The sequence below is a fragment of the Papilio xuthus genome, unplaced genomic scaffold (genome assembly GCF_000836235.2).
Source record: "Papilio xuthus unplaced genomic scaffold, Pxut_1.1 DF826949.1, whole genome shotgun sequence".
NCBI lineage: Eukaryota > Metazoa > Arthropoda > Insecta > Lepidoptera > Papilionidae > Papilio > Papilio xuthus.
Window position 1 is genome coordinate 468678 of NW_013531700.1, and position 13497 is coordinate 482174.

At 37.9% G+C, this 13497-nt stretch overlaps 1 protein-coding gene across 1 annotated transcript in view; it reads right to left on the reverse strand.

The window, feature by feature from the left end:
* Positions 1-8700, reverse strand: part of sol (small optic lobes) — a 12523-nt gene extending 3823 nt beyond the window's left edge. Inside the window, 15 exon segments of the mRNA XM_013315922.1 lie at positions 1-59; positions 485-581; positions 940-1139; positions 1536-1719; positions 2014-2126; positions 2449-2591; positions 2857-2947; positions 3159-3322; positions 3762-3921; positions 4005-4141; positions 4466-4669; positions 5353-6610; positions 6722-6780; positions 7285-7416; positions 8376-8700. The exon segment at positions 1-59 is cut by the window's left edge and continues 3 nt beyond it. Coding sequence (XP_013171376.1) covers positions 1-59; positions 485-581; positions 940-1139; positions 1536-1719; positions 2014-2126; positions 2449-2591; positions 2857-2947; positions 3159-3322; positions 3762-3921; positions 4005-4141; positions 4466-4669; positions 5353-6610; positions 6722-6780; positions 7285-7416; positions 8376-8617 — 3243 coding nt within the window. The 5' untranslated portion in view covers positions 8618-8700.
* Between the last annotated feature and the right edge of the window lie 4797 nt (positions 8701-13497).

A 13497-nucleotide genomic window follows, 5' to 3' on the forward strand; every position in this document is an offset into this window, starting at 1 on the left:
CCCGCCCCCCGCCTGCAGCGACACTGACTCGCACGGCGCACCGGTCAGCGTGCACAGACCTACAAACAGTTATAACTTGTAATATTTTTTTATATATTATAAGGTAGCAAACAAGAGATAAATTAGACGTCCGGCACGTACACTCATCAGACTGTACGCGGAATTATTTCACGCACAATTGAGTTGTATGTTCTATGTGGTCGTGGTATTTTGCACATTCGTGTAACAGATGTTGTCATTGCGTCTAACACTGATATATTAACTAACTGGTATAGTTCTTTTCAAATATCTCGGCGGTTCAAGGTCATCGCGCGCTGCACATTTCCCCTCCCCCGTATCCCCACTAATCCCCAATACACCTAATTATGTTCTGCGATTCGTGCTATTCCAAACCGCCAATATATCTAAAAACTACTAAAGTAAACATGATGCTATAATATATTTATACATTTTGTAAACAATGTGGTTATTTTCTTTATTTTACCTTCAATAGCTCTGCCAGAGACCAGCGCTTCATAGCAGCCGTGAAGCTTTGCGACCGCCTTTTCTATCAGCGGCACCCAAAGCTGTTTTCTTTTAGCCTGCATAAGTTAAATTAAGTTATTTTATATATTATAATTCAACTAGCATACATTATTATGTCAAAATGAACGAATGGAAGCCACAGCTAAGCTGGCTGAGTGCTGAAGCTCAAACAAGAAACATCTTGACAAGAATTTCATATAATGTATCAAAAAATTTGTTTGAGATGTATGCAGCGCCTCTCGCGGCCGTAAAAGTAACTAAGGAACTACGCAATTAAACAAAACTCCCGTCAAAATATTTTCTTATTGCGCCTCTGTTTATCAATCAACATCATTTGAGTAAATGAATGAACGAATAAAGGTACCAATGAATGAATGAATGAATGAATGAACGAATGAATGAATATGTTAGTACCTGTGAATAAACTAGTTGTCCCTTCTTATTGCATGGTAACAGATCATCGACGGTAACAGTGAGCCAGCGTCCGTCCTTACACAGACGCAACTGGTACGCGCCGCGAGCTGGTTCTCCGCGTACCACAACACCGCGTACCAAAGCTGACCGCTCAGCGAGTACGGCTAGAGCTGAGAGCAGCCAACAATTACCTAGGACACCTGAAAAGATACCACAAAAATTAATGCTATTTCCCTAGAACTGATAATATAAGCATTATTGATTTTTTTTTATTTCAACTTATACACTTGAACCGGTTATTAACTCGTTATTGGATTATGATATTGAGTAAGTTCAATTTTTAAGTTTTTTTTAATCTATTATATGACATTTTAGTCTATGATTTTTTATCTCGGGTTTTTATTTTTTTACCAGAATTTTTTTCAACATCTTTTGTATTTCAAGCTATAATAAACGTCGTTAGTAATAGTCGTCGTCGGAAAAATATAAATAATAACAATATTTTTTTTTTGAAACAACGTATTAAACAACCAACATCTGTGGACTCTCTAAGACCAAGTTGTCTGTGAACCATAAGTGGGTTAATGTGGGCGTACCTTGCGAGATATCAGAAGGTCTGGGATCCCGGAACACGACCCAGGGCAGCCGCGGGTCCGCGTCCACGTGTATCTGATGTGGGCGGAGCCAGCGCGCCGCGGCCCCGCCCTCTCCTGTCGTACCACCGTAGTACAATGACCGTGCTGCCGCTGGAAACGACTCGTCCACGTACGGCTCGCCACTCTGACAAACATAACAACATATTATTTCCAAACATAGCACAAAAATAATATAAAGTGGAAACAGTTAACACGTATCTTTGAAAAAAAAAAAAAAAAGATGTTAACTAAAATGCAGCTAATCAATTTCATTCTTTGGTATTCGCATCTAGAAAGTTAAATTAAGGCTTAATAAAAGGAACGAGGGAATAAGCTAGCTGTCTCACTCAGTCAATTTCTCATACATACACCACCAGTCTTAATGATCACTTAACGATTCTGAGTGCGGCATTAAATATATTTAACAGTGTATACTGACAGCGGAGCACTGTGCCAGCACCTCCTGCCACTGTGTCCAGGCGTGGCTCTCCTCCCGCAGCCGCAGTATCTCCATGGGCGTGCTCTCTTGTCTCTCCGCCTCTGAACCCTCGGCTGTAACAAGACAGACTTTGTACAAGCAAAGCCTACTTTTATTTAACTAATGATCGCCCGCGACTTCATCAGATCAGAATTTAAAAAAGGCATATAATATGCCCACGTGCAGTAGCTACCTTTCCATCAAAGTCCGGTCAAAATAGCACAATATTTTCGGAGATTACCGGGAACATACGTTCGAAGGATATACAGACAGACCTACAAAATTGTTAAAAATTGGTTTTTCCTAATTGGCTACGCAAATGCTTCAGATATACGATTTTTTTCCATATAACAGACACTCCGATTATATTAATAAGTATAGAACAGGGTTATTAACGTGAATCGTCATCATCCAGCGAGGGCTGGTCAGGTGCGGCGGGCAGCAGACGGCTGCGCGGTGACTGACACATCTCGCACGCGCCCGTTGCCGCGCAGTTCACGTACGTGCACTCTGAACACGCCCACTCGCCTGACTCCGCCCTATTACACAAACAATCATAATGGGTCAAAAAACAATTATTTTTAAAGGAGATAAGAATCTATCCATAAGACACACTTGTCGATTTCCTGTAAATCTTATAAGCTACAGAATGGGATGCACATATTTAAATGAAAAAAAAAATCATGGGACATGGCAACATTAATTGTAAAAATCAAAAAAAATATTTATTTGTTTATTAGCGAGGATTGCCATTTTTGAAATACTACTTTCGACTGTAAAAAGGTAATAAAATAAATTGGTTACTTGTTCTCAGGGGGCGGTGTCTTGTGGGCGTGTGCGCGGCGAGGCAGTGCGGGCGTGTGCCTGCTGCCGCGACGTGGGGACGGACTCCGACCTGACAATGGAATATTTCAATTTTATATAGACATAAATACATCCAGATACATCCCTATGCCCAAAAAAGCTAAACAAATCACAAGTAAAAACTGCCCTAAATTTACAACATTAGCATTTCGACATTTTCACACTTTTCAAAAACATGTTTACTTTGAACGTGGAATTTCTTTCTAAAACATTCTAAGGTTATAGTAGTTTGTATGTATTACCAGTGGATTGTGCGTTGTCTTGTGGGGCGGGGGCGGGGGCGGGTGTGGGTGCGGGCGAGGGCGTGGCCGGGGCGGGCAGACCGTGGCGCGGTACGGGCGGAGTCTTGCAGGCCAGGCACAGTGCTGCAGACTGAGGGTTGCGCAGCGTGCAGCAACTGCACGACCTAGTATCGGATAACAAGACTCAATATGGTTATTGTTTTTTTGTCGAATATATAAATTACTAGCTTTCGCCCGCGACTTCGTTTGCGCGGAATTAAAAAACCTTAATAAATAACTGATGTATTCTTCTAGACTATTTTCTATATCAGTGCCAAACATTGACATCCGATGAGTAATTCTATTGATACTTTCTAACAAATATCCATCCATCCATACATCTAAACTTTCGCATTTATAATATTAGTAAGATAGTAATATTAGCCATCTCTTTGTTTACACAAATTAAAGTGTTGCGTTAAGGTGGGTAATTGCCTCAGTCTGAGTCGCTGTAGCTAACCAACTCTTAATAGTATTGGTCCTCTATGATGAATAAATATACCAATTTCATATTGATATTCGGTTAGTTTTCGCGACAGGATGAATGATGTGCGTGTTGCTCACCAGTATGTGTGTTGTGGTGGGCGTGACCCAGCGCATGCGGCGCACGCTGTCACTGCGGGCTCGTTCACCAGAGTGCAGCGAGCACAAGACCACGCCCCCGTCGTCGTACCTGCGCTCGCTCCTCCTCCACCACCACCACCACCACCCTCCGTACTCGACACTGGCAATATTTTAACGAAACTCTTAAGTTTTTGAAGGAATGGTTATTTTTTTAATTATGGCGCCATTATGTATAGTTCTTACCGACGGCAAAGAGCAGTTCGTCACTGTTGAGGTCATGGTCGAGGGAAGCAATGGGAACTTGCAACTTCTTGGCCGGCTCAGAGCGACTCGTCTCCTGCTTCGCCGCACTGGTATCGGATGATGTGGGCGGCCGCGGACTGGGAATGTTAATTCATCATCGTCAGTTCACTTTACGTCCCAACGAGGGGTTCGGAGCCTATCCTAAGGTGGGGGTGACTAGACCATAGTTAACCACACTAGCCCAGTGCGGGTTGGTAAACGTAAATTAATCAATAACAATTAGAAAGAATTTAATTGTCACTTTTTCACTCGCAAACGTAACATTAAAGATCTCAAATAGATAAAAATATGTCTGCGAAAAAATCTCGATGAACTTTCTCTATGATAAAATCTGTAAACGAAATTTGACATAATGATGACGCGCACATTCCTATGTGCACGTAAACTAACACCAGGCTTACCTAGCGTGTTCCCTGTCTGCGGGGTGCGTGGGGTGCGCGGGGTGTGGTGCGGGCGCGGGGTGTGGGGTGTGCGGGGCGGGCGCGGGGTGTGCGTGGGGTGCGATGGTGACGGCGTGGGGCGGGCGCGCACTGCGGCACACGTCGCACCGCGCGCCCCACACGTTGTACGCGAACCAGCACTCGCTGCACTGCCACATGCGACCTCTGACACACGGACAAAAACACTATTATTTATATATACATAATAATGTCTATGTATTTGTCAACAAGGCTGCATTTATTCCGGGTAATTTCACAAATAACACCGACTTTATCCAGGCTAGATAGAAACCTATTTTATATGGCTCATCACATAAACCTGAGTTCAACTTATACTGGACATGTCAACAAAACTGTTGATTTCAACTTTCATAACTATATAACGATGAAACCAACACTAAATATTAAGTAAAGCGTGTAACAATACAATATTAAAACAAAATGGTTTAGTCACTTTTGACAGTAACAGACACAAACTAGCTGTCACCCGCGACTCCGTCCGCAAGGATATATAAAAACTTAATTAGTGTAGTTTATAATATTAGTAAGTTAAATAAAAAGCAACTCTTCAGGGCATAAATTCCAAAAAAAAAATTGAAAAAAATCTATAAATAGTGTCCTATGCCCGTCTCCTGGCTCTAAGATATCTCCTCACCAATTTTCAGGCATATCGGTAAAGCTGTTCTTGAGTTATAAATAGTGTAACTAACACGACTTTCTTTTATATATATAGATTAAAAAACATATCATTAGTAGCCTATGTGTTCCGCCAGACTATGTTTTATGTATATCAAAATTTCATAGAGATCCATTCAGTCGCATTTATAATATTAGTAAAAAATACTCACACAGGTTGCGTAGAAGGCACTTTAGTTGATTCCCTCGGATGCGACACTTTGCCGATAGATGGCAGCATATTATACACTTTAGTATTCGGTTCCTTCACATGAGAACTCCTTAAATTATTCTGAAGATCACTGGCCGGTGATATACAATTCTCCGCACCCAATAATTCATCAATCCGAGCATAATCACCATCATTAATATCATTTGAGTACAACGCTTCATTCTGTGAGTTACTCATCACCGTCTTTGTATCCTGAACGGACACATAAGAATATCTGGTACCGTTGTTATTCACTTGTAATTGCAAATTCAAATCTTTATATTTACCTTTATTAGGTAAAGCGTATATAACACCTTCAGCATTAGTATCCCAACTGCATTCTTTATCTATCAACTCTGTATTACCTTCTTCTATCTTCTTCTCTGTGTCCTTCTGATCAGATCTAACGTTCGCATATTCTAAAGATTTATGATAATCACTTAAACTTCTTCTGCTTGATATAACTTTACCCACCGGTCTATTCTCTGTGTGTTCAGAAAACGATCTTCTGTATGTTGGTCTTATTTCTGGTGAATTCTGAGCAGAAATTGACCTTCGGAATGTTTCTCCTATAGAACTTCCAGTTTGAGGCCAATCTGGTACAGTAATCATGACACCGCCCGAAGTAGGAAGAGACGTGGCTCCATCTCTACCACTAGCAGTCTCGTGTCTTCCTAAAGTGGTCACACTCAGACCTCTTGTATTCGAGATTCTTGACATAGGCGATATTCTAGGAGAAAGGCAAGCTTCGCAATGTGTTCTTATACCAGAATTTTCTAACGTACATTTACTGCAAGCCCATTTCTTCAAATACAAAGCCTTACTTTGTTCTCTTTGATATTCTTTTACATAATTCAATTCCCAATTAGATTTGCTTTCGTTGCATTTCTTCGGTTTCCTCGTTACTGAATGTAGACTCCTAAGAAATGATTCCCGAGGGTTACACTGGGTGGTATTAAAACCATATCTCTCGGAGACCATGAGACTGGTTGGTCTATTATTGGTGCCTCTGGTCTCTTCGACATTCCACCACTTCTGCTGGGAATTGATCACAGACCCATGAGACAGAGACCTGGTGACCCCATGTGCTTGGTCTGTCAGCTGGGTTGGAGATAAACGCAGTGACTGTAAATCTAGGTTGAGACGACGACCATCAGCGTAACTTGATGAAGGCTTGTATGAAGGGACAGCCAGGGTGTTGGACCTTATCATAGTGTTATCTGTAAAAGATTTAAAAAAAATATTATTTATCTTACTTATCTTATGCTTGTGAATATAACACCAATGACAAAAATTTCTTTACATTTACATGATATTAAAAAGTAATATACCTTGAGCAGATTTATCCTTGTCCGTCATCCCTGAAGCTTGTTCTTCATCATCAGACAGTCTGGAAAGTTTATTAACCAAAAGTTAGAAACTTGAGAAATAAACATAATATAGACACAATACAATGTGACAACAGCATTTGTTTAAAGCTAGTAAAAATGTCTATGACCAATTGTCACTTCACTATTAACAATATCAGATGATTGAATTAGCGATGGGCGTAGTTGAATGAACCAGTGATCACCCAGCAATGTTTTAACCATTGACAGTTTTTTGATGAACTAATTAAATTCAAGGTAAATTAACAGAGTGATGACTGGTACTATTTTTTTTCCCACTAGTTGACACAATTAACTAGTTTTTCAATTAGTTGAAAATAGCAAATTAACTGTTATGTTAAGGCCAATACCGTCAACGACCCATCCCTAGACTGCATACTTATCATCTTGTACTAGTCAGAACAAGTACAGTTGCATGTGCAGCATGTAGAGGCACATGCCACAAATAAAAGGAAGAAAGTAGATAGGAAAGCAGTCTCATCATGGTATCACTAGCTATACCATACCTGTACACAGGTGCGTGTGGGGCGAGCGCATCGCAGGCTGTGCAGCGCCACGCAGCGGACACATTGCGCAGGCCGCAACCGCAGCGCCACGCACGTCGAGCCAACGGCGCTGACCCCACGCACGACCATCCGCTGTACAATCCAATAATAAATCTTAACTGCGGCAACACTTTTATATAATATTCCTTTCATTATCTTTTAAATACATAGCAATAGGTTTTGTTTACTATAATGATATTTAAAATTCCAGCTATAACATTATATACAAAAAAACATATAACATGAAACACTATCATACACATACACACCATGCTAGACTAAATATACATCATAAAATATATCTTTGATTCTACAGTAGTACAAGATAATGTTGATCCACATCATAATGTAATATGACAAAATTAATACATAAAGGCAAACTTTGTATAACCTTTTTCCAGGACATTGCACAAATGTATGAACATGAAACTTGATACAGTTCAAGTTAATGTAGAGAAGTACATTAAGTAATTAAAAAAAAATGATCAATGGGCTACTACTAGTTATATCTAAATATCTAATAGCATGTTTTACATTATTCAGTCATAATAATAGTATTTATAATCAAATAATATAGTATTGTTAAATAGAAATGCTATATATTGATTATATTTTAATATTCATTAACTCTATTATGATTATTTCACACATAACTATAACTGTTATAAAGATTGTAATGAATTAGACTGTTGTATAACATATTAACTAAATAACTTTGATAATAAGACTTTGTTTTATTAATATTAATAAAGTAAAAATATCTTATATACAAAAGAAAAGACAAAGCTACTATAAACTTTCTAGCAATCAAATGAAAAAACATATATCTATGATGGCATCTATGACATTAAAAGCTATGTTTATAGCTGAATAATAACATACGCCCATTACAATAAACCCTCCAATCGTTAATTATGATTATGGACTTCGTCTACATCCACAAACAATTACAGTACAATGGATATTATAACCTAAATATAGATGGAGAAAAATCGATAATTTGTGACATTACCAACAATGGAAGTAATGTCAATATGTACAAAAATACACACCGATTGAAATTATTTGTTGTCGGTATGACGATAGTTTCCGAGCCAGGAGTTGTGCCTCCACTTTTTTCCGTGCGAGAAGCGTATTCTGATGATGAATCTCCAGTAAAATAGCGTTTTTGTGATCCACTGTCATGACTCGAAATTCTCTTTGTACCACATTTTAAACATTTTACACTCTCCGTTGGGTTGATCTGACCACACGCCTGACAATGCCATTGCAGCACCGATGCGATGGAGCCCATTTTAATTCACACATGGCTATGTGACCATACAATGCTTCGTTTATGGAAACAATTTACTGATAAAGAAATATGAAAACAGCTGATCCACCATGTTGTTTGTATATAACTTTTTTATACGGATGTTGCAACTTCAATTTAAACCCACCACTCTAAATTATTCTGTTTTATAAAAAAATAATTATTCCTTTACGTAAACTACAAATCTACAATGAGTAAATTTTTTTTTAAACAATTGCGTTTAAAATCCTATTAGATTTTTATTAATTTAAATTTAAGAGACATCTATTGGAAATATAAAGAATCAAGTTTTTTCTCCACATGCAATAATTTATTTAGAAGAAGTGAGCGTAGCACTAGATGGCGTATTTACAAACATTTAGTTAATAAATACTTTCACGACTGCCTTTCCTTTAGAAGGGTGATCAGAGAAAGAAAAGTAAAGAAATTAGAAAAAAAGTTTAATGTTTTTGATAATACAAAAATAGATTTCTTTTTCGCATAATAGATGGCAGTGTACGAAAACTTTGATCACGCTATGGTTATATTATCATTGCAGATGTAGGTCTCCGCGGCCGGTGATGTTAATTCGTGCCTCAATTTATTGAGTAAGGAAATTATTGGGCCTTGGTAACGCTTGGCTATGTCCTAGTTAAGGGCGACCGTATTTTTGCAGGGTACAGGTCGTCCCGTGAGTTGCGCGCCTACTTTGCGCGCGATTCCGGTGAAGCGAACTGCCCTGATTAGAGAAGATAAAAAGATATTTATTAAATAGCAAGGTCTAAATTCTCTTCTCAACAAATTTATTTCATCAACTCTTCCTCTTTCATTCGCTGCATGCTTTGATGTAGAACATCCCCTGAATGAACACAGGTTACTAATTAAGTGTTTTTAATTCCCCGCACACGGAGTCATGGGCCACAGCTAGTAAACGTAAATAAATAAAACGTGAATCGAAACTTATGAATGATACATGTTGGAACATGTTGAATATCAGTAACAGCTGTGGATGATAGTCGTAGTAAACTTCTGAGCAACCGGAGTTTGACTTTGTTATCGCTTTTATGACCAACGTCTGATACTATTACGGAATACCAAAGTAACTACAATATTTTTAATGGTAGAAAGTATACGAGCTATTTTACTTTATGTTAACGTAAAATATGACTGCAGTTAGCCAGGCGTCCGGATAAAGCCGGACATAGGTAGCCTTTTTCGCGTGTCCGGCTAATATAAACGGTGTCCGGTTTCTGTTAGACTTTTTACATTTCACAAACAAGAGTGGCCAGTGGAATGTAGGGTGTCCGGCCTTTCTACCCAAATGTTCGGCCAAACTGGCTGATCTGTCCGGCTATTAGGTTTAGCGACATGGAAACCCTAATTGCAGTAGTATCTGTTTATTCAAAGAGAATGAAAAAGATACCACATGGTGCTGCAACAAGACACGACGCTGGAGATATTCGGTTAAAAAAATATATACAATTAGTAGTAAATATTTACTAGAATAACTTCGACTAAAATTAAATAAAAGCGATCAAAGACCTGCCGATGATCGAGGGTCAGGGGGACTTGGGTTAGTAGTATTTATTTAATTACAAAAGAATAGTACGAACAGATGGTCCAATTATTTTAACCAAACCGCTACGATTTAGGGTCCTTCAAAAAGCGAGCGTACCACCTCAAAGGCCGGCAACGCATCTGCGGTTTCTCTGGTATTGCTGATGTCCATGGGCGTCGTTGAACACCTCGGTGTTCCCGCTGCACGTTTGACCCCTTCTGTTATAAAAAAAAATGATATGTCTTTTTTGAGTTATCTACGGTTGAAGTTATTTCGGGAAAGACATATATAAAAAGAGAAAATTGTCCGCATGTAACTCACTCCCTGAGATTTCCTTATAATGGAAAAGAACATTTCCCTTGACGAATTGAAAAAGTTTGTTTGATGTACAGTTAGTTATTTTTCTCTGACGTCCCATAAGAATTATGTTTTCCTGAAAACTCATTGATTTTATATCATTCTATACATTACCGTCCGTGTATGCCAGGCCTTACTAAGATTGATTATAATAATTAAATTGTCCCTTTATCTTTAAGTAATTATGTAGCTTCGTAAAAAATTATGTTATTTTGATTTATTCAATTAAAATTCACCAAAAATTGTATACAATATCAAATAATATATAAAAGAAAGTCGTGTTAGTTACACTATTTATAACTCAAGAACGGCTTTACTGATATGCCTGAAAATTGGTGAGGAGGTAGCTTAGAGCCAGGAGACGGACATAGGATACAATTGTTTTTTTCGAATTTACGCCTTGAAGAGCTGCTTTTTATTTAAATTACTAATATTATAAATGTGAATGTTTAGATGGGTGGGCTACACTGATTAAGTTTTTTATATAATATATCCACGCGGACGGAGTCGCGGGCGACAGCTAGTTAAGAGATAAAAACCAATACTATACAACAAAACTGAACTCAATATTATTAATTTGAATATGTGTTATTGCTCGTATTCATTGGAACGGTAATAATGTACTTATCCGATAAATATGAGGAGTTTATTAAATTATATTATACGTAAATATGTAATTATATTGTTCTGAGAATAAAATGCAGATAAGATAAAACCTAGGAGAGTCGGTGGCTCAGTGGTCAAGCACTTGACTTGCAATCTGCAGGTCCTGGGTTCGAATCCCATGTACCAATGTGTTTTTCGATTTTCCAATTTACATATGTACATTTATCCGACGTTCTTACGGTGAAGGAAAACATCGTGATGCAACCTGCACATATCTGAGAAGAAATGCTAAGATATGTGTGAAGTCAACCAACCCGCACTTGGCCAGCGTGGTTGATTATGGCCTAATCACCCTTAACTTAGGGTAGGCTCCGAGCCCCTCGATGGGGACGTATAGTGAGCTGATGATATAAGATAAAACCTCTATCTATCTCCATATCTAATTATAACCATCTCTCACGCTTCATCCACATTTAAACTTGCCATTGTTTTCTATAAATGGATAGGCGATTGCTTGAAAATGACAGCTTTTCTTCGTTTGTTAAATGGGCCTGTTGATCCACGTCACAGATTTTTCAATGTAGATTAATAGTTCGAATCCATACCACCGCACACTGGGCTAAATTTTGGCTCTCATAGACATTTTCCTCTGATATTATTTAGTAAGATTTTTTTGCTATAATCTGATTTGCATGACTGACATGTCTAATAACGTTAACGTTTACTGAATATCGATGCTTAAGCTGCTGTTGGAAATATTTTCCTGAAAATTTGTATGGAGACGACAAATTTGTATGTATTATAAGACATATATTTAGTAATACAAAGCAGATTCAAAGAAAAAAATATACTAAAAAATATCAGAAGAAAATGTCGTATGAAAGCCCAGAAAAGTGTGCACTGCTACAAACCTGTGCCATCAGCGCCAAAATGGCGTATATCAAATAGGCACAAAACACTACGTGTTATAGCCGGTCCATTTATCTATGCACTAATGTAGGCTTGTACTTATAGAACATGATAAAAATATATGTTTGATGAAAAGAAATAACAGATGTCGCTAGTGAGTTTAAAATGGTACACTCGCGTATTCCTTTCAGTTTCATAGAAATGTTTGCAGAAATTCCATTTACGGAATGTTTTAGTAAGAAAACGTTTCCTAGTCTCAGTAAATTGTGTATTGTAGAACAGTTTTGCAGCGCATTGTACAAAATTATGTTAGCTGCATCCATGGAAAATATTTAAACTGAGTACGTAAGAGGAATACGAAATGTGATACGGATTTACACCTTATTTAATACGTAGAAATGTTATTCACGTTTGAATTTTTTTATCAAACGAGTAGGTAAAATGTATATGACTACATATTATGGCAAAGCCTAATACTTATTGGCAAATAACAGTTGCCAGTGACTTCTTCGCAGAATTAAAAAAAAATGTCTATGTCATCCGCGGATAGTGTTGCTTTCTAACTATAAAAAATATTTCAAATCGGTTCAGTATTTTTGGAGCTTATTCAATCCAAACAAACGAACAATTAAATCTTTTTTAAATGGCCTATTACGGTAGAGTCGTGAATGTTGTATTTAGTGTTAGGAAGAAAATCCGAAAATGTGGCAGTGTATTGACTCAATACTAGCCTTACTAAAATATCGACGTTTATGTCCCCTCACTAATCATTTTAACACTGGACTTTGTAACGAAAGCACGCCATTCGCGCCAAATGATTCTAACTAATAATGCCTAAAATTAGTAACTTAGCCTTGGGAGAGGAGTGGGGAACCAATGGCACATTTTAGTTCTTTATTTTGGTTTCATTAATTCTCTTCATTAATGCTCAGATTTAATGGAAAAGTGTTGATAAATTCCATGCAATTTGTAAACTATTTCTATATAAAAAGAATCGTTTGAAAGTTCATCTGAACGAAAAGCTCTCTGCTGTGCGGAAGCAAAGAGCTTTCGTTCTAATCAAAGTTTTATTCGCAAAAAAGCTCGAAGGCTTTACGTATCTATACCTTCGCTTTATACTTTTTTGACTTTTACAAATGCACGAGATTAATGAAAATCGATATGTCATTTTCTTTAATTTATTTTCCTTGCTTTTGTTTGTATAAAACATCTCATTAACTAACTTGCGTTCCGGAGGCCTTATTTAGTCCTCTTTCTCTTCCCACCCTTTTTATTATAAGGAAATGATGGAAAGTGGAAGTGGACTTTCCAGATGAGAGGATGCATGGGAAGGGAATATAATTTATTTCTGTGCATCCTCTCCTCCGTCGATTGAAGGTAGGCAACGCATACGCAATTGCGTATGTCTATGGGCAACGGTCACTACGCTATTTCAGCGATTTCGGGTGGTCGC